The following is a 25,748-nucleotide window of genomic DNA, read 5'->3' as shown; positions in this document are numbered from 1 at the left end:
AAATGGTTCCCCCCAGCCCTGGCGCGGAGCCGCCGGCCCCGGCCCCGCACGCCGCCGCTAGCTGGGCCGTACAGGGACATCTTCCCCTCCTCGGCACCGTAAGCGGCCTGTACTCACTCTCGCGGCACAACCCTCACGCCGCAGACATGCAGGGGCTGAGGATCCACCGGACGGGCCAAGTCGGGCCGGGCCCACGGGCTGCCACGCCAAGGCGGCCGCCTCTCCCTGGAACACAATGGCGACAGCCCGGAGCCCGCACGACTGTCGATCACCACCCCCGCCCCGCCCATGCCCCGCTCTCGCGAGAACTGCGACGGGGGTTGCCGGGGTGGGGGGGAGCCGAGGCGGCGGTTATGGCTGGGCACTTCGGCCGTGGGAGGTTAACGTTACGGTGCTTCGCAAAAGGAAGGCCGTCTGAAAAATCCTCACACTGAAGACAGAATTCCTTTTCTTTTTGTGGGGAAACGCCCCGAAAGCCACGGTTTGAATCGACTTTCAAGTTCAGCGTTCAGCCTTAAAACTGCAAGCAGAGGTGTTGAGTTTTCTCCCTGTGCTGCACGCTCTTCGGAGTTTCAGTATTGTTTTGTAAATAAATCCCCTGTGTCTCTTGAACAGCCACACGCCGTCTGTGTTCGATTTCGGGTCCCTGAAGGACACGGTGGGATGGAGGTGTTGGAGAAAGCCACCTCAACTGCGACGCGATGGCAATGCCATTCATTGTAATTGTATTCTGACTGCAGTTTTGTACTCTTGGAAGTACTAGACGTTGGCAGACATTTCTCCTTGAGGGGAAGATTTTGCATGGCTTACGAAATCGGGAGATAATCTTACCAATTCTGAAAATGCCAAGCCTTCACAAAATCTCTGTCAATCCTAAACCGCTGATGGTTTCCAGAGTCCCTGCCCGCCGCAGAATGTGGCAGAGATCTCACACTATTGTGTTTTCTGAACCAGGCTCTGAAGACGACATGGTGTGTTATTACTAAGGAGCCCAGGCTTCTATCGCTGCAGTCAAAAGTCTCAGTATTTTGCTGATCCAATATCCATCTGTCATCAGACTACATACAGCAGGGCTTTCCTGAATCCCAATGTCACAGCGAGTGCCCTAGATTGCATGGTTGCAAGTCAGATAAAGGGGTGCGCAATAGTAGCTGACTGGCCATTCGTTAAAGCAGGAAAAAAGAAAGAAAAAAAACCAACAACAAAAAAAACCAACCCAACCCCAAACCAGAAAACACGACCAGCCACCCTGGCACAGGCCTACCACACATACAAATTCAATGTGTGCATGCCTAATAGCTCTGACAGATCTGGGACACATGTAAGACCAGCTAGGCTGGTTAGAAACTAGCCAGGTGGCATCTCTAAATTATGGGACAGTCCTATGTTTAGAAATATCCTTGATTCTGATTCCCATTCATGCTCCTAAATGTGTTTTTCCATGTGTTTGGATTGTGATGGGTTTTGTACACTGGTTCTCTTCCATAGAGAAATGGTAGGCAAAGTACTAGTGAATTGGAGACGAGGACAAAGGGCTGGGAAGAGCTGTAAACAGAGCGAGAAGTAATTGAACAAAAACTGGTAGGAGAAAGGCTGCTGGTTTTTTGCTGATGGGCATGTTGCCTTTCACCAGCATGCCCAAAGCAATGCTTATTGGACTTGGAAAAATCTTGTCTATAGCAGCCAGAAGCAGGCTGCTGCCCCTGCCAATAACATTTATTTGGCGTATCCGTCTCCAGGGAAGGAGGACAGCTGGGAATGGACTTCATGAATCATTCCAGCAGTAGTGGCTGCCCTTTTTCCTGGTTAACAAACAAGAACATTTATAGAGTTAGATCTACATTAAATTAAATCAAATCCTTAAAGGAGGCATTCTGTCTTTTAGTCATGCACAAATGAACTGTAATTCACAGATCAAGTAAAACGACTGTGTGAATGTAGAGGACAGAGCATACAGCCCTCCTGCAGCCAGAACAGAGCGTAGTCACCACTAGGCAAGTCCATTATGCTTTTCTTTTTAAAAGCAAGTTAAAAGGTAAGTAGGGTAAACTCTATCCAATACAAAACTTCAGAGCTCTTCAACTCAGTCTCACTATCATCAGAAGAGGATTTACTGGGGGTGCTAAGAAAGATGTTCTACCATTCACTACAATAGCCCTGTCCAGTTCAATGCACAATTTGTATTACTTAAGGGTTGATGCAATCCCCTCTTATTAGCAATCGATGAGCCATTTGTTGGCCATACTCTTGTCACAGCTTTATTCCTCTTCTTAGAATAAAAAAAATTACACTATCACCTGAGCTCATAGGCTGGCATTTTTTTTAATCTGCACAATGGATCAAAGATCTACCCTGTAATATTGCAACACTGCATAAGTAAATTAGTTTAATTACAAATATACAAAATTGGGAAAGGTTAAGATACAATGATCACCACACTTGACAAAGACATCTCTACATTGTGAATCACTGCTAAAATGGCACCATCTAATGAGCCTGGAATACATTTTGGGTTTTGTCTTAAGGAAAATGTCAAAACGTTGGGTGATAGTGGCTGAAATCACAAAAGCCTGTGTAATAATGTGCTTGTAAATGGCAAAGCAGGAGGTTTAGAGTACAATCTGCTTCATCATGTCCTTTAACCATATCAAGAATATGGAAATAGGCAGGTTCAAGTCAGGTAATTATTAACAGATTTACTACCCCTAACTGTCCTTTCTTACATCCTCTCACAAAAGCTGTTTTTCCACAAATGACTGAACTTTTCATAGAGTCTGTCCTTAACTTCAGTAGATCATACTCTGAAATTTTAAGATGGTCTGAAATTGGTGTTGTCTAGTTGTCTAGCTTCAATCTACCCATGTTAGTAAGTCATTCTTAAGTCAAATTCACTTCTAATAACTATCTGGAGATAGACACTTTCCAAAGAGTTTTCATAACATTTCTGACCAGAATGCAAGATTTTTATTAGGGAGCACTGGGTTTTTTGTTTTTGGTTTTTTTTAATGCAGTTTAGATTGCATCTTGTATATTCATTTGTTATGAAGGAATTTCTATTGCTTAGCCCAGGCTAGAGCAGTGGAAATTACTCCTTTGATGATGAAAATGTCATTGCTTATTGTTATTTAGGAAGAAATTTTTGCTGCTGAAAACCTAAGAAAACTTGGATAGCCTTAAGATATCTTTCTATGTGCCTGAGTTATAAGAATTAAATAACAGCACAAAACCAACACTGTATATACATGAACACATGGGGCTGAAAAAGTTTTTGAACAAGAATAATAGCAATGTAAGATTTTATTGAAATCTATCTGAGCTCTGTCACTGAGGATAGTATGTAGTGGGGGAGTACAGTATGTTTTACTACTGTGTTGATGAGAATGGACCGGGATCCAGGAACAAAATAATTATTGTTAGTGTGTTATTATGACTAATTTAGTGTTAAAGCAGAGAAGGAAGTGGGAGGGGCAAAGCATCAGGAATTCTTAGTTGCATGTACAAACAACAAGGGGATCATTATGCTTTTCCTGTAATTGAAATACAGGCAGTAGTGTTGTCTCTCTCTCTCCCCCCCCCCCCCCCCCCACCTGCAAACAGCTACTTTAGTTAGTTAGTTAGTTAGTTAGTTTCCTTAATTTATATTATGTCCATCATTTTTATGGATAGGAACAAATGACTGTGATTAAAATAGAAGACATTTTCAACTCCTGGTGAAACTACATCTCTCTGTTGCTCTTGCTATATGGTTGAAAAGACTAGTATCCCTTTCTTGAGGTTCAACTAAGAAAAAGTCAAAATAAACAATTATGTTTTCCTGTGCACTTAATAGCAGCAGAGTAAATCTCTTCTTCTTGTGCCTAACAGAAATAAGAAAATAAATGTCAAGAAGATTTGACTTAATAAATCAAGTGTAGGATTAGGAACATAGTCCTGGCTTCTACTGTTATCTGTACCAGAAGTGTATTTTACCTGTGGAAAACTTGTTCAACTGCTCCCTGGCTGCCTGACTTTCTTCTGCTTTACAGTGCAGATGTGGTAGATAAAGTAACGTAATTTAAAAAAAAAAATACATAATTACTGATTTAAAATGAAAGGGCATGTACATAAATACAACAAAGGCCCAGTTAGAGTTTGCCTGATAACAAGTGATTTGCATGAAAAAAACAAACCATATTTTCTATTGTCTCCATTTTATACCAGCTTAAGATAAAGAAATTGAAGGAGAAAAGAAAAGGATTTTGTTTTGACCAAGGATGGGGAGCCACCAGTCAGCAGAGATGGGAAGGGGGAAGAGAGGACATGAGGTCACGCTTCTGCTTTTGGTGTAAGGTATTCTTGGAAGTTTTTATCGGGCAGGCCCACGTGGGCCTGAGACAGCATATCTTCACCTTTACCTCCCAGAGAGAGGTTTGGAAATAACAAGAGGACAACATAGACAATGCTGGAAACACATCAGGCAGTAAAGGTGCTCCCTGACTCCATGGAATATTGGTCAATCAAGGCATTTTTGTTGCCTTCTGTTGAGTTTGTCACTGATGTGATGATATGCACTAATCAGTGTCTCACAGGCTGTGATACTGGACACACAGTGTTTGTGGGAAGAGACACCAAACGCCAGACTAGCAGCCCAGAGCTGTACATTGAAAACAGGTGGTGACACACATCTTCAGTCTTCATTTTTATGATGACTGATTATTTTATCCTCACAGACACAGACTGATGCTACAAGATACCTTTTCTTTCTCAGGTGCCATTAAGGGCCAAGCAAGAACATAACTGGTTTTAATGCTTCATGTCTTTTTTTTTCTGAGAATGCACTATAGGCAAGTTACCTGAAGCAGGCTTCTGTGTTCGTCTAATTTGAATGAACTCAGGGGAATCTCAGACAGCACACGATGCTTTTAGCCATGGACTCCTGAGTGCAGTGTGCCGTCCCAGTATGCAGGTCCAGCCTTTCCTTCTGCACTCTCCTACTCTTTGTGCGCTGAATCACGCTAAGCTGTTCTGACCTCCATATAGATGTCCTCATTTATTTTTATGCCTCCCAATGGAACAGGCTGCCCATAGCATACTGCTATTACATGCCGACTTTCAGGATTTGCTTTTTGCCAGTACTTTATGTGAGGTCAACATAATTTGCCTGTATTTGGCAGCAGAAAAAAATGGTTCCATACTAGACAACCCTAAAATATTTTGATACTTTATAACACGTCTATTTTCTGCACTCATCACTCTTTGAGAGAGTGCTCAGCTTTGCTATTCCTTTCCAGAATCCCACACTCTTCCTCATCAGAGCCCAAAGCTGCAGGGTGTTGCATGACTGTTAAAAGAAACATCAGGGAGAGGGAGCAGGGCGGGGGGTGCGTTGAAAAGGACATTTATAAATAAGAGACATGGGTGTTAATACTTACGGTGACTAATGAATGGGAAATACTAAGGGGCGTCATACCTGTGCAATTGCATTCCACATTGCCTGTCATGACTGGTAAAGCCCAGTATGCTTTGCCTGTAAGCAGAGCTATACTTTCATCTGTTTCTAAAAATGACCATGACTGAAAAAAAAATGCAATGTGTGTCCTATCCCTGGTGCAATTAGGCATACTGCAGGGCCGACCTGATAGTTTTGAACAAAACCAGCATCCAGCATATATTCCCACATGGATACTGTAATAATGGACTTAGTACCATGGGCTATCAGAGCCCATCATGGGCACTAGCTTCTAGGTAAGGATATGGTTTTACAAAGAGGAGTGCTGCTAGTCTGTATTAGCATTATCTCTGGATCTGATGTTACACAAGGTTAGATTGCTCTGTCCCACCACTTGCAAGCTTTTAATCCTTTCCATTTAAGTGGAGTTCCAAGGATAGAAATGTAGGAGTTGGCTCTACATCTATTATCATTCCTTTATATTAATGGTGTTCCAACTTTACTATTCCTAATAGTTCATCGCTCTTTTAATCTCCTAAGTATGTGAAGGAAGCAGGGCTGTTACTGTCTCTGTCTTTACCTAAAAACCAGTGTGATTATGAAGCAAAAAAGTTAGCTTGCTGATCTTGCACTTCTTCCAGCATTATCCCAATGCAGAGAACACACAAGGAATTTCTACACTAATTCCAGTAGACAAACACTTGTAAATACCGCAGTCATGTTTCCAATGCTGTTGTCCATTTATGTTCTGCACCTTTTTTTGAGAGAGTAAAATGCATATGAGTGTGAATGATGAGAAAGAAGAATTCCTACAAAATGACTATGAGGTTGCTGACACAATGTAGCCAATTACTTTTTTAAATATGCTAAACACAAGTCTTCAAGGGCATATGTAAGACTAGATAATTTACCAAATAATTTTCTTATTGATTTAGTATTCATAAAATGTTACCTGTCAGCTCTATAATATGACTCCACACATATTCTCTCCACATTTGAAAAAAAATAAAAATAATATAGCCTTGCTGCTTACTCCAAAGATAATTTGGAGTGTCACAAATAGAATGGAAAATCCCTTCTGAAATAACAAGTACAGCAAAATCACAGGGAAAAAAAGATTACTCCAATCTTAGCTGGAATTAATTTTTTTTTTTAGACTCTATAACTTAGAACCAAAAATTTAAAAGTCATCTTGAAATGTGTCGAAAACTCCTGATACACACACACACATAAATATATATATATGTACACACACACACACTTATAAGAGTACATATACACACATTACAAGCAATGTCTTCTCACTCTCCATTTTATACAGTGATGGGATGTTCTTGGAGATTTGTCCTTGAAATAAGTACGGATCTTGCTAAGAAGTGAGCAGGCTCAATCTGAAATAAGGAGGATCTAGTTCTGGGTGAGTAGTCATGAAAAAGGAATTTGCGTGCAGTGAAGCCAAGGGGTCAAGGTTGAACTGAACTGCACTCCCTTGTTAGAACATATGAATAGCCGTATTAGGCTGATGAAAGGTCCAGTCAGTGTGGTATCTCATCTCAAATAATGGCTGGTAGACACATCTAGCAAAGTGTGTAAGAACAGGGCAAAGCACACTGTGAAACTTTCCTCTGTTTGACCAACCCCAGATATCAGCAATTTGGACACAACACCCATGTCCTTTGATGGATCATAATATTACTTAATTGTTTTTTGGAACTTTTTTGGATATTTTTTTACATCCTGTAGTAATAATTCCAGAATTTAGCTTTGTGCTGTGCAAAAAACCCTGATCCTCTTGTGGTTTGTTTAGAACTTGCTATGTTATAATTTAATATGATACTTCCTAATGCTTGCAGTAAGAGAAACAGCAAGTAATTGTTTCCTTTTCAAGTTCTGACTTTATAGATGCCTATCATCTCAACTTTAAGTTTTGCCTTTTCTCATTTAGAAGATTCTATGTGAATTACAAGATTCTACAGGATATTTCAGCACAGCAAGTTGAAATCACCAAGCTGTGGAACAATCTCATGACATGGTGAATGCAGAATTCCAGCTAATTTTGCTCAGGTCCATGTCTAGAAATATTTAGGTGCTGAAGTGGAATTTAATTTTGTACATTTGGCAGTAGGACTCAGAAAAGCAAAAACAAAATAAAAAAAGCAGCTAACCTCTTTCATGTCTGTCTGTAGGTAACTGTTTTTTTCCTCTGGTGTTTTGTAGGCACTTACTGTTCCGCGACTAATTAAAGACATTGCCACCGATCTCCAAAGTCTCTTTGCATGCACAAAATAGGCATCTTTAAGTCTTCTAATGATGGAGATTTGATAGCATAACTAGCACCCAGACAGTACAGTCAGCATAGAGCACATTAGCAATTTAATTCAGGTGAAGGGAGAGGTAGCGATCTCCGCTGCTTACAAAATAGACAAATGATTAGCTAACTTTATTACTGCTATGCAAGTGTCCCTAAATAAGTGTGATTCTTCCTGCCTGGAAGGACTGAACATGAAATCAGAATCTACAGTTAATGATATATGGCTTTTTCATTTAAGGCAAGCTTGTGTGAAATTTGGCAAGCCTGAAACAAATTAATTAGATTATTTCTTCCTAATGCTGTATCTAAACCCATTGGGTGTCTCATATGCAGTGCCTTACATAAAAAGGGATTCATTTTTTATTATACTGCCTTGATCCAGAAAAGGTGAATTTATATGGATTAATTTCTGTTCCAGTTATTTTAGTACATCTAGCCCTTATCCAGATGCATAAAGGAAGTGGCAGCTGTTAATACCCTTCCCTTCTTTTGTTTTATACACAATCTTAAAGATCATTTTTTGTCCTCTCCTGCATGCCACAATAGGTGTGTGACCCAGAGGGGTTCTAAAAGCTTTGGCCTGGTGCCTGAGCTGTTGTGGGCAGGGGAGAGGGATAGGAGGGTTATCCAGGATGCACTGTTGCAGGTGACATACCATGTTCCCACCCTAAAGGTACCATTTTCTTGGGGGTTTTGGCCAAAGTCTTAGGAGCAATACACAGTTCTTACTGAATACAGGGCCTATTTCTCTTATTGTGTTCCATTTAGAGGTCACATGACAGTGACTCAGAGGGCTATGTTCTTCGTCCTGGAAATCAGGACCTAATATTCAGGAATAATATAATGCAGGCTTCTCCTATCTCACATGGTCCTGGTTTAACCCCAGTGGGCAGCTCAGCTCCATCCAGCCATTCGCTCACTCCCCCCCAGTGGGATAGGGGAGAGAATCAGAAGAGTAAAAGTGAGAAAACTTGTGGGCTGAGATAAAGACAGTTTAATAGGGAAAGCAAAAGGCACACATGCAAGCAAGTCAAAATGAGGAATTCATTCCCCACTTCCCGCTGGCAGGCAGGTGTTCAGCCATCCCCAGGAAAGCAGGGCTCTATCACGCCTAACGGTGACTTGGGAAGACAAATGTCTTCACTCCGAACATTAGCCGCTTCCTTCTTCTTGCCCCAGCTTTATATGCTGAGCATGATATCCTATGGTCTGGAATATCCCTTGGGTCAGTCGGGGTCAGCTGTCCCGGCTGTGTCCCCCTCCCAAGTCCTTGTGCCCCTCCAGCCTACTCACTGGTGGGGTAGAGTGAGGAGTAGAAAAAGCCTCAGCTCTGTGCAAGCACTGCTCAGCAGTAACGAAAACATCCCTGTGTTATCAACACTGTTTTCAGCACAAATTCAAACATAGCCCTATATTAGCTACTATGAGGGAAATTAACTCTATCCCCACCCAAACCAGCACACACATGCATCTTAACTTTATAACCTGTTTTTTAGGAAAATAACTTGTTTTTAGGGCTCCATCAGAAGAAGCATGACCAGCAGGTCGAGGGAGGTGATTCTCCCCCTCTAATCTGCTCTCGTGAGACCCCACCTGCAGTACCGTGTCCAGCTCTGGGGCCCCCAACATAAGAAGGACATAGACCTGCTCAAGCAGGTCCAGAGGAGGGCCATGAAGATGATCAGAGGGCTGGAGCACCTCTCCTGTGAAGACAGGCTGAGAGAGTTGGGGTTGTTCAGCCTGGAGAAGAGAAGGCTCCGGGGAGACCCTATAGCAGCCTGCCAGTACCTAAAGGGGGCCTACAGGAAAGATAGAAAGAGACTTTTTACCATGGCCTGTAGTGACAGGACAAGGGGTAATGGCTTTGAACTGAAAGAGAACAGATTTAGATTAGATGCAAGGAAGAAGTTCTTCACTGTGAGGGTGGTGAGGCACTGGAACAGGTTGCCCAGAGAGGTTGTGGATGCCCCCTCCCTGGAAGTGTTTGAGGCCAGGCTGAATGGGGCTTTGAGCACCCTGGTCTAGTGGAAGGTGTCCCTGCCCATGGCAGGGGGGTTTGGAACTAGATGATCTTTAAGGTACCTTCCAACCCAACCCATTCTATGATTCTATGAAAATAAGAATGTCTTTGTCTCCCCTAGCTTCATGAAATTTATTTCTGTTTCCTTCTTCATTTTAAATGTCAAATACAATATAAAAGGCTTCTACTTAGATGTTTTGCACATTTTTTTGGTTTTGTAAATAATAAATTGGTTTTGTCCAACCTCTGTAGCCTGAATAAGAAATATATAACATCATGTTCATAAGATAGAAGAAGAAAAATTAGATCTTACATTTTAAATCATATTCTTAATATAGTTATTTAGCACTTCTTAACCTTTTCATTATTAGAGCTTAAGACTACTAACAAATCTGTTGCTTCCTAAAGTCAGAGGAGGGTTTGGCCACAGGCTGTGAAAATATGAAATTATCACAGCTAGAAATATCTGCTTTCTTTGTAAATGTTTGTTGGGGAGATGGCAACTAAAGTGTTAGTGAAATGATCACATTTTTCAAACCACTATTCAAATTATTCCTATTGTTAACATAAAAACTGTTAGTGTTTTGACTGTTGATTTAGCTGTACTTGGCAGAAAGTCATAGAAAGAAAGTGCATGGCAGACTATTAGCATTTCCACTTCTCATTAAAGATGTAAAGAATCAAAAAAAAAAAAAATCTAAAAATACAACCAGTAACATTTTACTCCTAAAACAACGAAATGTGAGAGAAAAGGCTTTTACAATGGGAGCAGCTCTTACACACTGAATAGCAGCTGGTAGAGGCCTATTTAGGAGACTTTTGTGTGAATACTATGCTGAACAAAATGTGGAATTTAAGCTGTAGTTAAATGCAGATAAAGGTCAGAGATCACGATCTCCAGAAACGATCACTTGCAATATTTCTAACTTCCTTTATGCACAGGAGGGATGTGCAATGCAAAAAACTAGACAAATCACTGCAAAATAAGGTTTTCCTGGCAACCAGGAAGAATTTTCTGCTCCTAACAAAGACCAGCATACAAATGGGTTTGAAATTCAGACACAGACAACTGTTGGAAAAGAACTGCAGAATAGTATTTGTCTTGCATCAGCTGGCTGCTAGGGAAAGGATATAATCAGTCATTTTTTCTAGGAAGTTTCCCCTTCATTGCTGGAACTCTTTCTTATGAGTTCATACTTAGAATTTGTAAACTTCATTTTTAGTTATAACCATTTACAGATGTAAATAATGTTACAGAAACTGTAGTTCATACTTATTAACAGACCTGTCCCATTTACTTTTATTATAAAAATGTGTGTAAACATTCCTACCCACAGTGTTGTAGAAATGGAATAGCACTTATAGTATATTTCTCATATTATCTATTTAAAAATGAACATATGTATTCTGTTTTGCATGATTTTTTTTAGTTTATTTTTCATATAACCTCCTATGAACTACCAGAATTTTCTGGTTTTGACCTGTGCAGATATTGACATCATGCTCTTCACATTCTAGTAAAAACTAATATTGCATCTAGTATCTGCTAGTGGACTGATTACTGATATATTGGAATTGGTCCTGCAGACTTCACTCAAATAAATAAGCTTTATATACACAACTGACAATTTAATATTAAACTTATATTTACAGATATTACTGATATCCTCTATAAGACAGCCTATGATATTCATATTTAGATCTCTAGCCTGATTATCAAGCAACTGCCTGTATAGGGTCTGTGTGGCAAGGTTTTGCTAGCAGGGGGGCTACAGCAGTGGGTTTTATGAGAAGCTGCTAAAATGTCTGACAGAACCAGTGCCAGCTGGCTCCAAGATGGACCCACTGCTGGCCAAGGCCAAGCCCATCAGCAACGGTGGTAGTGCGTCTGGGAGAACAGATTTAAGAAGGGAAAGAAAAGTTGCTGTGGCACAGCAACTGCAGCTGGAGAGAGGAGTGAGAGCATGTAAGAGAGCCAGCCCTGCAGACCCCAGGTCAGTGAAGAAGGAGGGGAGAAGATGCTCCAGGCGCCGGAGTGGAGATTCCCCTGCAGCCCATGGGGAAGACCATGGTGAGGCAGGCTGTCCCCCTGCAGTCCATGGAGGTCTGTGGTGGAGCAGATCTTCACCTGCATCTGGTGGAGGACCCCACGCTGGAGTAGGGGGATGCCCGAAGAAGACTGTGACCCTGTGGGAAGCCCACGCTGGAGCAGGTTTTCTGGCAGGACCTGTGCGTCTGTGGAGAGAGGAGCCCACGCTGGAGCAGGTTTCCTGGCAGGACTTGGGGGACCCACGCTGGAGCAGTCTGTGCCTGAAAGACTGCAGCCCATGGGAGAGACCCACGCTGGAGCAGTTCATGAAGGACTGTTTCCCGTGGGAGGGACCCCACGCTGGAGCAGGGGAAGAGTGAGGAGTCCTGCCCCTGAAGAGGAGGAAGGAGTGGCAGAGACAACATGTGATGAACTGACTGCAACCTCCATTCCCCATCCCCCTGTGCTGCTGGAGGGGAGGAGGTAGAGAATTCAGGAGTGAAGCTGTGCCTGGAAAGAAGGGAGGGGTGGGGGGATGGTGTTTTAAGATTTAGTTTTATTTCTCATTACCCTACTCTGGTTTGATTGGCAATAAATTAATTTTCCCCAAGCTGAGTCTGTTTTGCCCATGACAGTAATTGGTGAGTGATCTCTCCCTGTCCTTATCTTGACTCACGAGCCCTTTGTTGTATTTTCTCTCCCCTGCCCAGCTGAGAAGGGGGAGTGATAGAGCGGCTTTGGTGGGCACCTGGCATCCAGTCAGGGTCAACCCACCACACTGCCCTTATATGCTACATAGGTTATGGAATTTCTCACAAACCATAAAGGTTAGTATACTCATAATTCTTTGTAATGTTAGAGGTTAAGAGTAGCAAAATATAAAGTTGTTTTGATATGGAGATATTGGCTATGCTCGCAGTGTGTTCATAAGTTTGCAATAAGACCTTGGGCTTCGATGCCATTGCCACATGCTAAAAAGTATGTCTTATAATTTATTGAAAACATACTGGTTTTCTCTGGAAACAATTTTGGGATAGCTGTTTTAACCAGTTTGGAAATGTGGCCTTGTTTTTACTCACGGATTACCTTGAGATCTTGCCACTCTACCAGACTAACTACAATATTTTTTTTATCTTGCAAAGACTGAGAAGTCTACAGTTAGGTTGCTTGCGGGTTTGCAACAAAAACAAAACCAAGGATTCCAAGCCATCTTAAATGTTTTCAAAGAAGCATTTATCCAAAGAAAGTCAAACTGCATAGGAATAACTTGTGATTGTGATGGTAATTTAAATAAATTTTTAAACGGAAGACGTAAATAAGAAGAACTTTATACATGGGCATGCATGGAAATGCTTGCAAACAATTCTGCTCGTATTGCTTGCCTGTAGAGGACCCAGTAAATGTATAATTTAGTACATGAGACCAATTACATCTGCTGGTAGCAAAATTAACATAGCTTATTTTGGGTTTCAGGGAAGACAGAATTACTCATGTAAGCTGTTTCAGAATAGATATGGTTTAGTACAAGGCTATTATACCCTTTTTTCATCTATGTTATAGCAAGTTCGAATTCTGTTTCATGTTTCCCTTCAGATGAAGCTCTCTGCACCTGCAACATAATGGGCTTTGACATGAATCAATATAGGCAGAAGGAAAGGTAATTTTTATTCCCCAAAAGTCCAGTTTTATCCCAGTGGAGCTTTTCTGGTTTTAAGGCAGCTAACACAATAAAAGAATTACAGAATGTAAACTTGTTTTAGCAAACTAGAAATTCACACTCCTCTACTGGGTTTTCCTTTGGGTCATTTTCAAGACTGGGTGGGGAAGCAGTAGATGATGCTAACATACTTTTGCCCTAGAACAGATAGAAAGAGCAGTTCATGGTAACTGATGCAGTTTTGCTGATCTACCAACTTCCATTTTTACCTGACATGACACTCCTACAGTTCGCAGAAGCTTTCTCCTAGATATTCAATCTCACTACTGGGTCATATACTTTCTGGAAGCTTTCAAACATTTGCCCACATCAAGATCCTTGCAACTCCTTGGACTGAAATATATTTTGGTATACTGAGATTCAATGTGTTCAGAACTGATATTCAGGTACATCAGGCTTTTGTCCTGGATTTAACTTTGGCAAATCTTTCAGCAATGCAAACTTGAATTCTATTACCAATACAGACTGAAAAGTGTTCACTTGTTGCATGAAAACTCGAAATATGTTTCCTTTGATCACATCTCCATGCAACGATCATTTGCTTACATGGTCTTAGTGTTCTCCTCAACTTTATCTTTCTACGTACATAACTCAATCCAAGGAATTACAGTTTGTTTCATTAGTGAATGAAGAATTCAGCCTGCTGCTTCTAATAGTTTTAAGACTGAATATCAGTGATCTTGAATAGAGTGAGGATTGTTCGCTACTGACATTTCTTTCAGAGCTAGATGTGAATTTGCAATAAGCTAATTTCAAGAGCTATCTTACCTCAGTAAATATTTATGTATTGAGTGGGAACCAAACAAGGTTTAAGCATAAAATTGAGAACTAACTATCGTTGTAATCAGGTCTGAGCCCACATCCCTCTCACTCACTACACTCATTATAATGTCTTTTGTAGCTTGTACTGTTATTTCTAAATGAATTTAACAGAATTCTCAAACCATACAAAATCTGCAAACATAACTCAATGTTTTATGTCCTTCCCTGTATCCACCTAAGAACAAATCTAAAACCCAATAAAAATGTTATTGCAAAAATGTTGCTTAATTTATCTTTTTTTTCTGGAGGCTCAATTTCTGTCATGGTTTAACCCCAGCCAGCAATTAAGCACCGCGCAGCTGCTCACTCACTCACCCCCACCCAGGGGGATGGGGGAGAGAATTGGAAGGAGAAAGGTAAAACTCAGGGATTGAGATAGGAACAGTTTAATAGGACAGAAGGGAAGAAAATAGTAATGATAATAATAACAATAATAAAATGACTGGAATACACAAAACAAGCGATGCACAATGCAATTGCTCACCACTTGCTGACTGACGCCCAGTTAGTTCCCGAGTAGCGATTCCCTCCTCAGGTCAACTCCCCCCAGTTTATATACTGGGCACGATGTCACACGGTATGGAATATCCTTTTGGCCAGTCTGGGTCAGCTGTCTCAGCTGTGTCCCCTCCCAACTCCTTGTGTCCCTCCAGACTTCTTGCTGGCTGGGCATCAGAAGCTGAGAAATCCTTGACTTAGTACAAACACTACTTAGCAACAACTGAAAACATCAGTGTGTTATCCACATTATTCTCATACTAAATCCAAAACACAACACTATAGCAGCTACTAGAAAGAAAATTAACCCTATCCCAGCCAAAACTAGGACAATTTCAAACGACAGAAGCCATAAAAAATTTACTTGCCAAACTATTGGCTATTAGCATCTCATTTCTTCTGCACCATCATAGCACATTCAAAATCCCACTTGGAGTGCATTTGATTGTGGTGGTGTGATTGACCTACTTGCTTATGAGTACCACTAAACATCATCTTTCATGCATGTGATTTTTCTTCTATTTTTCACCTTGATTAAATACAGAATCTCAAAATAGTTTCGGAAACAAATTTATACAAGCTAGTATTTGTTTAATGAAGTGTCAAAAGCTTGAAAAGAGATTAAACTGACACCATCCTGTAGCTATGGATGTGCAGAACTGCATTCACCAAATAGGACTGCAGTTTTGTTTTGCAGAAACCTTATGACTGACTATAAAAGTAGCTTAGGTGCTACAGTGTATATTTATTTTTTTATATAGATATGCATATTTCTGCTGAGCTTTTGAAGTAACATATGCTAATGCAAGGTACAAGGTCCTTTGCAAACCTACAGAATAATTTACTGACTTCTCAAACTAGCTGAATCACTTTTAAACAGGAATGTAAGTGGTTTTCACCTTTTTGGAGCAAACACTTAAAAGGAAGAAAAAAAAAAAAGAGGCCTGCACAGGAGAAAACACTCTGAATGTGAAAAAGGCAGACACTTTAAAGCACATCTGAATCAAAAAACAGACCATTGCCAGAGTTATTATAATTAAATACTGATCAATTTATAATACTGGTGTAATGTATTGCTTGTTACATGTAGGCAGTGGTATAGATACATGAAAGCAAGAGCTGTAGTAGCTGGGAATAAGAGTGAGTTCTATGGCTACATGAAGTTACAGCAACAGTCACTTTGACATTGCAACTCACATCCCATTTTAACGTTTCTCAAGACTACAGCTGTGCTTGTGGTATTGATGCTAGGAGTGGGAGATGTGCAATGTATCGAGTTAGGACTCATCCACAGGAACAAGCTCTTGGAGCTAAAAAAGATCCTGCTTGTTTGCTGAGCTATGTGCACCCTGGCAGAGGGCCCAGTCTCGGACCATGGTAAATATTAGGTGATGTACCCTAATTTAAGCTTCTTCCCTTTCCATGTAAGCCAAATTAACCTCAGGTTTGCTATGGGTAAGGAGCACTCATGGGTAGTTAGGGTCGTTCAGCTGATAGGCAGTTAAATTCCAGTAATTTGAGCTTCCATCTTCTTCTGGGTGTCCTTAGGGTGTAGCTCAACGGTACCACAGACTGTTCTGTACTAGCATTGGCAGGGTCCTTTCCTCCTACCTAGCCACAGGCCTGTTCAAAGGCACTAGTACTTGTGCAACCTAGTGATGTTCTGGTTCAAGGACCAGACCTGGCCATAAGCTTTTTACTATTTACTGTGTTAACTGGCTATCCTCAGGCTGGTTCCATGGGCAGCTGAGCTCATCTAGTGGCTCATGACTATCAAAAGGCAATCTCATTGCCTTTCCATGTGCCCATCCTTGCTCATCCCTTTTCCTGCTTCTCCTTAGCTCCTGACTCTCCACTAGTGGATATTCAGAGATCATACCCTTCCTTTATACTGATTCTCCTCTGTGATTCTTATGTGTGTGAATTTATATCACTAAACTGCTGAAACAAAATCTATGTTGGCAGGAGTGGGATTGTTCTGTATGGCTTTAATTGGAGTCCAAATAAAGTTACAGTACAAGTTAAGGGCAAAATTAAATAGATAAGAGTTGGGAGGAAGATGTAGGCTGAATGGTGTCTCCCTTTTTTCTCTGTAGTTACCTATTAAATCAGCCTAAGTGTCTAATAAAAACACAGCCTTAAACTTATTTCTGCATTTTAGGCAATAATTCAAAAGGCTCAGTGATTAAGTAGTTGTTACAGATGCACGCACAACCAAATCCAACAGGTGTTAAAACTCAGATTTATTCTTCAATAAAAAGTTAGTTAGAAGTCCGGTAACATTTTATAAAACCACAGACCTGCTGCTCCGAGGAGGACTGACTCCAACATGTCTTCCGGCGGGACCTTCTCTACACCCCTGTCGAATCTGACCTGTGGTCATTTAATCCCTGTTGGCCAAGAAGGTCACATCAGTGTACCTGGCACATCTCGATTGGCCAGCTCAAATTTCAACCTGCCGTCTGCCTCTAGGGTTTTGGGGGTTTTTTCCCCTTCTCCCTGCCTGGAGAAGTTTTGTTTCCTGCTGGTGGGGTGGTTGGGGTGGGGGCGGGGTGGGGGGGGAGTGTACTGCCACACTACTTTTGAACTTAATGACTGTCCTGGTTTCAGCTGGGATAGAGTTAATTGTCTTCCTAGTAGCTGGTACAGTGCTATGTTTTGAGTTCAGTATGAGAAGAATGTTGATAACACTGATGTTTTCAAGTTGTTGCCAAGTAGTGTTTAGTCTAAAGTCAAGGATTTTTCAGCTTCTCAAGCCCAGCCAGCGAGAAAGCTGTAGGGGCACAAGAAGTTGGCACAGGACAGAGCCAGGGCAGCTGACCCAGACTGGCCAAGGGGGTATGCCATACCATGGGACGGGACATCTAGCGTATGAACTGGGGGCAGCGGGGGCAGGGGATTGCCTCTCGGGGACTAACTGGGTGTCGATCAGCAGGTAGAGAGCAATTGCCCTGCGCGTCATTTGTACATTCCAATCATTTTATTATTACTCTTGTCATTTTATTAGTGTTATCATCATTATTAGTTTCTTCTCTTCTATGAAACTGTTCTTATCTCCACCCACGAGTTTTACTTCTTTTCCCGATTTTCTCCCCCATCCCACTGGGTGTGGGGGGGGGAGTGAGTGAGTGGCTGTGTGGTGCTTAGCTGCTGGCTGGGGTTAAACCATGACAATGACAAATGAGATAAAGTATCAGCCAGGTTATAATAAATGGATGGATATCTTAAAACAAAGATATTGTACAACTAACTCAGCCAAAAGGTTTAGAAGTGGAATAGACTATTTCAGTTGGAAGGGACCTGCAACGATCATCTCATCCAACTCCCTGATCAGTTCAGGGCTGACCAAAAGTTAAAGCATGTTGTTAAGGGCATTGTCCAAATGCCCCTTAAACACTGACAGGCTTGGGTCATTGACCACCTCTCCAGGAAGCCTGTTCCAGTGTTTGACCACCCTCTCGGTACAGAAATGCTTCCTACTGTCCAGCCTAAACCTCCCCTGGTGCAGCTTTGAACCATTTCCCGGTGTCCTATTCCCTGGATCCCAGGGAGAAGAGCTCAGCACCTCCCTCTCCATGTCCCCTCCTCGGGAAGCTGCAGAGCGCGATGCAGTCACCCCTCAGCCTCCTTCTCTCCAAACTAGACAAGGCCAAAGTCCTCAGCCGCTCCTCAGAGGACATGTCTTCCAGCCCTGTCACCAGCTTGGTTGCCCTCCTCTCAACACATTCAGGGACCTTCACCTCTTTCTTAAATGGTGGGGCCAGAACCACACACAGCACTGGAGGTAAGGCCGCACCAATGCTGAATACAGTGGGACAATCCCCTCTCTTGACCAGCTGGTCCTGCTGTGTTTGATGTACCCCAGGATGCAGTTTGCCCCCTTGGCTGCCAGGACACACTGCTGGCTCCTATTGAGCTGCTGCCGACCAGCACTCCCAGTTTGCGTAAGGCCTTTGTGAATTGCTCTGAAAGCATAACATAGCCGTTCATGCTGGAACACAGAGTAAATGAAGAAAACAAATGCAAATACCCAGAGTCAGAAACTCAGGAAACATGCCATTTAGGCTGAACAGAGGAATGCTAGATCATTCTTAAATAATGTTGAGTCATCAAAAACGCAAACTATGACCTGGATCTATAAAAGGAGTTAGGTATACAATAGAAGAATTGCATCTTTTTGTGGTCAACTGACCCCTTGCCTAGGAGAGGTAAAAATCAAGTTCAGTCTCCTGGGGAAACTCTCTCGTAACTTTTAGGAAATGTCCTTACATTATACTGTCGGCTATGCTGTGTATATGAGAAAGTAAGGAGGATGCATCCTGTCATTGGAAGCTGTCATGCAGAAAAAGGTTAAAAATAATTCAATATCCATGGAACCAGGAAATAAGGTTATCTCTTTTAAAACATTATTGCCTTTACCACTAATAATCAGATATATTCACGAATGCATAATTGGTTGGTGTTCACAGAAACAAATTATTCTTCTAGAGGAAAAGATAACTTTTAAATATAGATTTTCACATCCAAGACATTATTTAAAAATTTAGGATCTATTTGGAATGAGGGTAAATGCATTTATGAAGGCCTCATCCAAAATCCAATTAGAAAAATTGTTTCTTGCAAAGACATGTTTTTGTTTTGCAGATTTATTATATTTTCTTCCCTTTCTAAGAATTATAGTTTTGTACTGCATATATTTCTCATGCCTTATTGACCCTACATATATGGTCCATGAGGCCTTAGTACATGACTTCTTCTGTATTATCTGTACCATGAAACACACATAAGCTGTAATGACCCGTTGGATCTTATTGAAATAGCTGCTGTTCTAATGCAGAAAGAAAAAAAAATGGTCTCAGCAAAAGTTCATCATGTATTTAAAGACTGAATCCTAATCCATATGCACAGGAGACCAATGTAGAGATGGTTAAGATGCAAGTGCTTAAAGATTTCTAAATGTAAGATTCTCTTTCTCAGGTTATCCTGGGAAATAAATTGCTTTTGTACATTGGCAATTCAGCAGATGGCACCCTTTCCTCTGAGTAACTTAAGTACAAATGTCCTGTACTGTAATGGGGGACAGTGTTCTTCTACAGGTGATAGGCTATTTGTTTCTTAGTTTAGATATAAAATCAAGATCCTCAGCATTTGTAATTACATATTCTAGGTCATTATTTGCAAGAGCTAAAATATTGATACTTGTGTACTCCTTATATCCTCATTTGGGAAGTATGAGTCTCTTTCTTTTTGCAGTTTAACGCTATTCCTCTTTGTTTTAAATGGTCTAAAAGGCTGCCATATATTGTCAAATAGATGTTGAGTTCCACTTCAAGAATGGATTCAGTTAGCCCTGAGTGAGAGGATCCCTATATACAGTTTGTATCTTGGCTTGTTATGTTGCAGTTATAAAATATTTTGACTCTTCCCAATGAAAATTGATAAATATCTATAAAATAAATACTGATGTAATAGAGATACTACAAAGCCTGGGTAAATAAAATGTATTTAGTTTTTAATTGAATTTTCAGGTATAAAAATAAGAATATAGCCAGAAACAAATAAGGAGTTCTAAACCTGCAGGCTGTCAACTACAAAAATCCATTGGAAATTTTTAAGTTTAAGACCGCTAGGTGGGGTTGTAAACAATATTGTATTGGTGATATTTGTTAGATTTGTTAGGATTTCACTGGAACTATACACTGCCAAAAATATAATCTCCAGGAAATAAAGCAAGCGATAGTACACTAACAAAACAGCAATAAGGTTTTCATAATAATTTATTTACCTTAAAAGACCAAATCCCATGTGTAAGTAGAAAAAGGTTTCTAAAACATACTCCAGGCTCAATGACTCTATTGTGTAATCACACAATATGATGTTGTGCTTTTTTTTTTCCTTTTTGTGTCTCAGTATTCATTTTCCTCACTGATGCAGCATGGTTTTTTCCCCTTTGTTGTAATAGTTCATTAGCACCAGTTGAGACAGTAACACTGACTGGTGAAATCAGAAACCTTGTGCTGCAGTAAAAACCGATTTTGATGTACTCTTCTTATTTCTTTTTTTCTCTTGTGAGGAAAACCATTCAGATGAGTAGAACTTGCTCTGGAAAGCTACACATTGAAGCAATTTTATAACTGAATTCTTATTGATTAACTGTATGCCAGTGATGTACAAAGAGGGGCAAGACCACACAGCAGGACAAACTGTACCACCCCAATCCTAATACTCTCAAACTGCTTTTAAATACCCTTTGAGAAATTGCTTTGTTGCAAGACATTATGCTGCTTTGTTGTGTAATTTATGCGTACTTTTTCAATGTAATGCGAGACAGACAAGGTCACTTATTACATCACTGAAATGGCTGAGTGTATATTCTGGGGATAAGTTATCCTCTTTAATTTTTGAGCACATCCATTGCGTCTTCTAATAAATTTGCTCCTTTTCTTTGTCTCCCTTGCAAATAAGGTTTGCATCCATGTAACTGCATGCAAAAACACCAGTCTTGTTTATATGTCATTATCAATGTTAATGATTCTTTTTATAATATATTAGAGCCTTTCTACTCAGTTACAATCATAAAGATTGATGTTATTTTCTTTTTGCCTTCTGAGTCTCAATCAATTAAGCATTGGTCAGATTTGAAATCAGTCATGGATTTTTTAACTGCCTCCTGTTTCATCTTCAAGATCATCTGTCTTCTTAGCTCAGGCTCTAATAAGAGTTTAGCATATTGCTGAACAAGTAATATTGTCTGGAATTTAAATAATGTAGATCCAGTAAGAAAAATATTTGCATTTGAGGAAGAGTGGATTGAATTATGGATTATTGCTTATCTGTGAAGTTAAAAACCCTGGATTTGAATCTAGCTCTGGAGAGCAAAATAAGGGTCTGACAAAAAGAAAGCTTATAGCTTGAATTTTTTATAACATAACTTGGTCTACTTCTATTTACTGCGCAGAATTATAATATTCTTATGCTAGTATATTTAGATTCCTGTGATTACACTTGACATAATTAAATTTAGAATGTGTTTTGTTGGGAAGGTCTCATTTAGCCCCTGCATTGTTGTCACTTAATAAGATAAAGAACAAATATGGTAAGACATACTCATAATTTCTCATAATGCAAGGCACATTCATGGAATTAGTTAAATCAGTTAATATCTTTTATTTGATATCAAAACCATAGGTCCTTTTGTTTGCCTTAATAAGTAAGCATGACTGGCAGTTTCATATGAAGATATAATGCAGGGAAAAAGAGAACACATGATTTTAGTTCCATCACCAAGCTCTATGAGCTGCAAGTGAGAGGTGAAAACAAATACAGTACTCCTTTAAAATAATCAGCCTGCATTTATTATTGTCAGCTCTAAAATAACTAGTTAAGGTTAATGTTTACTTTATGATAAACAGTCATCCAAGCAATTACCCAAAACAAATATATGCAATTAACATTAATTATGGTCTTGAACCCAAATAGTTACTGACCTTAAAAAAAAAAAAAAAAAAAAGGAAAAAAAGAAAAAAAAGAGGAAACCCCTCAAATTACCAGAATAGGAGAACTGAGCTTGCATATTACACCCTTCCAGCAATTTTGTCAGAAATCATTTAGGCAACAGTTCTAGACTTTTAAAAGTCTAGAGCCATCTGAAGATTCATAGAGGATTTTTAGAAGTCCAGATAAAACCGATGTTCAAAGCCTTTGGCTCACAGGTGCCTATTTGACTGGCATAATATTAAGTGCTTTCCAAGAATCCAAATAGCTGTTTTCTGTCTAAGACTAAAATAAAGGTTATATTGTGGCTTTCCAAAGATTTGTTTACTAATAGGCTTGGTGCTTTTTGCATGTCTTTTCATCAGATGGGTGGTTATTATCCTGGACTGAGGTATCGGTGACAATGATCCCTAAAACCATCAGTGGGGCTTTCTGTGCTCTACACAGAAAGGCATGTAACCTGCCTTTACATGTGGCAGTTTTGCCTGATACAGCACTTGGAAAGAAGTCGTGCAGTGTGAGGTAAGTTGACTGCCTGTAGAAGGCTAATGCTTGTGGTGCTTACTATGTGTCAGGATTGCTTCTGAATGATGGAGGAAAAGGTAACTTATGACAAAGGGAAAAATTAACCACTAATAGAGTAATTCACTTCATGATAGTCTACTTATTCCACCCAACTTCCGATGTACATATCTTTCCGAAGTTAGTAAAATTGTTCTCTGTGTTCTTTGCTTCCTCTATGTTGTGTATACATAGCGACTGATTTGGGAGTCCTCCAAATATGAAGTGGGGTAGTTTTTTAAACATTATTCTGGACCAACTATTTATTTTACCTTTTTGCCCACTTTTGCCAAATATATGCTTCTTTCCACTGGCAGTTGATAATGAGAAAAAGGAGTATACTGTTAGAGCCAGCAACCCAAGACTCATGAGAAACCATCATTATTGTCAACGTAAAAGGAACAAACAAACATGAGAAACTTGTGTCCTTATAATGTGGAAACAAAGCTAATGGAAGAGAGTACAGGAATAATGCAAAAAGTTGAGTCATATTATTTTGAGGAAATGTCCTCCATTTTGTACTTAAAATTTATTAATTTTTAATTTATTTGTATAATTTCTTTTTAGTTTTTATTTTAGTTTTATTTAAATATTTTTATTTATTATTTTATTTTAATTATTTTTCTTATTTATTTTTGTTATTTATTTATACTGATTAGTTGTTACTATTATATTTATTAAAAAATTATACTTATCACAGCATCTTCTCCAATCCTCTGCAATAAAAAAATACAGATAGCAATAGATACACATTCTTGGAGGAGTCTGCAGTCAACCATAAGCAGCCATTAAGGCCCTGGCAAAAGAGCTAATCCCATACTGCTGGAAAACATGTGAATGCTAGGCATCAGCTGCTACCTTCTTACCTTTTACTTACTTAAAATGAAACCTTTCTGAAACTATTAACGAATGTGTGTGTGGCAATTGTTTGCTTTGTCTAGAAGATTGCCAAAAAACAGTCTTACACCTGAGTCTTGTCTGAAGACAATGTACCTGCTTAGTTCTAAATACTGAGCCAGTCTGAGTGCGCTGTGTCAAAGCACATCTTGGCAGGCTTCCGCTCCTGCTTAGATTAACTTTGAGTAAAGATCAGAGTCAATCTTAAAAAATTATTTGAAACAAATTTTGATTGAGAGTCCCTTTTCATAGCCCTAAGTCATTCATTCCCCCCTCTCCCCCCCAACCTGGCTCTGTTTATATTGAGAAGTATCTTTTGCAGCTGTCAGAAACCCATACTCCCCCAAATACCTGTGTAGTTTTGCATGCCTTCTTCCTTTCAGCTGCCTCCTGCTGCCTTTCCAGTGAGGTTCACTTTCAGCTCCTCTGCCATTCCTGGTTATCACCTTCTTTTGGACTTGAAAAAGACGGGAATAACTGTAAGTCATTTACCAGTTGCTTTTTCTTTCATACATATCTGTCTAATGTAAACATTTACCATACATAAATTGCAGTGTTTTGTTAGAGACTTCCTGTAAAATCTCAGGAGTGGATGTGCCTGGGCCTGATGGATAGACGATAACGGAGGTGTGTTCTCAAAGGGGATGAGTATCTATCTCTGCTTACCCTGTAAGCAGAGCCACTTTGACCCCTACACAGGCCACAATGCTCTTACCAGCATGGCTGGGAGATACAATTCTAGTGTTCTTTCCCAAGGAAATGAGACTCATACAAATGCCCTGTCAGTCACAGCATTCAATGTCCTGACCAATTTCAACACATTTTGAAAGATGGATAGAAATCTTAAAGATAACTGTGTTCCTGCAAGTTTTCTGAAAATCAGTGGCTATACAGAGGTGAATGCCAAAATAATAGTAGCCATTTCAGTGATGAACCCAGGGTGCATGGGAGCAGAGATTTCTAAATCTGAGCCTGAACAGACGGGAGAAGTTGCTTGCTGAGACAGAGATGCTCAGTGAAGATCATGGGAAAGCAGTAAAAGCAAACAGCAAGAAAACTTACTGGAGGTCTCAGTGGCTGGATCTTTCCAGGCATGAAGGAGACTAAAATGAAATAATACTTTCAGAGAGGAAAAGAGTGGCAGGATGCACACGCTTATGTTCTAGTTGGAACAAACCTCCTGGCCTGTCAACACTTACATGGATTTACATTATTGTAACATGTGTTGTCTCCCGCCCTGGAAAGGGATCTTGGGATAAACTGGACTACTGTGGTAAAAGAGGAGTCAAAGGACAAAAATCCATAGAAATAATGCTTTCCTGATTCTTGTGTTCACTGAAAACTTGTGTTTTGTGCAAACATAAATATTCAGGTGAACAGTTTTGCTTTAACAACACCAATAAACACAAATTAAAATAGCTCTATAACTAGTGGAACTAGAAAAGCCTAGTTTCCTTTCCTTCTTCCAGAACGCCATATTACAGCTTTTTCTGTAGTTAACAAAAGGTTAATAGGAGGTAGGATATGAAGTCAATGCATGGGTTATTACATAGTTTTTAGATTAAAATCTCTATTTTTTAATTCAGTTTCCTTGAACAAGTTGGATTTGTAAATGAGAACTAAGCTTATGGAAAACCAGATGTTTTATTTATGGAGACAAAAATAGTCCTGAATTTAGTGACAAAATAAAATAGATTTGCCACCTTTTTTCACAAAGTAAGGACTTTGAGAAAATATTTTTTATTCAATTTGCCACACTTACAAATCAACAGTAATAAAAATCACCTTTGTATTCAGATGCATGAGTGAAATAATTCTGTCTGAAATGCCAGTATTCCGAGAGCAGGAATCTTTAATGAAACTACCTCTCCAGTCATAGGTCTCAAATTGCTGCTGTGTAATTTTAGCAATGGCAATACACATCAGATTACAAGGAGATATTTTAAACAAGTCTTCATATGTCTGTTACTG

General features: G+C 40.0%; 2 protein-coding genes across 5 annotated transcripts in view; one reads left to right on the top strand and one right to left on the bottom strand.

The window, feature by feature from the left end:
• MARCHF7 (membrane associated ring-CH-type finger 7) overlaps positions 1 to 292 on the bottom strand; it is a 29,041-nt gene extending 28,749 nt beyond the window's left edge. For 2 of the 4 annotated variants that reach the window (XR_007507177.1, XR_007507176.1), the window contains exon 1: positions 118 to 292. Coding sequence is in view for 2 of the 4 variants with exons in the window: in XM_049809630.1 (XP_049665587.1) it covers positions 118 to 290 (173 nt within the window). In the remaining 2 variants the exon portion in view is untranslated. The remainder of the gene's footprint in view (positions 1 to 117) is intronic. The other 2 variants (XM_049809630.1, XM_049809622.1) reach the window with 1 other exon arrangement.
• Positions 1 to 25,748, top strand: part of BAZ2B (bromodomain adjacent to zinc finger domain 2B) — a 285,742-nt gene that overhangs the window by 81,656 nt on the left and 178,338 nt on the right. The gene's annotated exons all lie outside the window — the stretch shown is intronic.

Source organism: Accipiter gentilis, chromosome 1, assembly GCF_929443795.1.
Source record: "Accipiter gentilis chromosome 1, bAccGen1.1, whole genome shotgun sequence".
NCBI classification, from domain to species: Eukaryota; Metazoa; Chordata; class Aves; order Accipitriformes; family Accipitridae; genus Astur; species Astur gentilis.
This window is presented reverse-complemented; position numbering and strand designations above follow the sequence as displayed.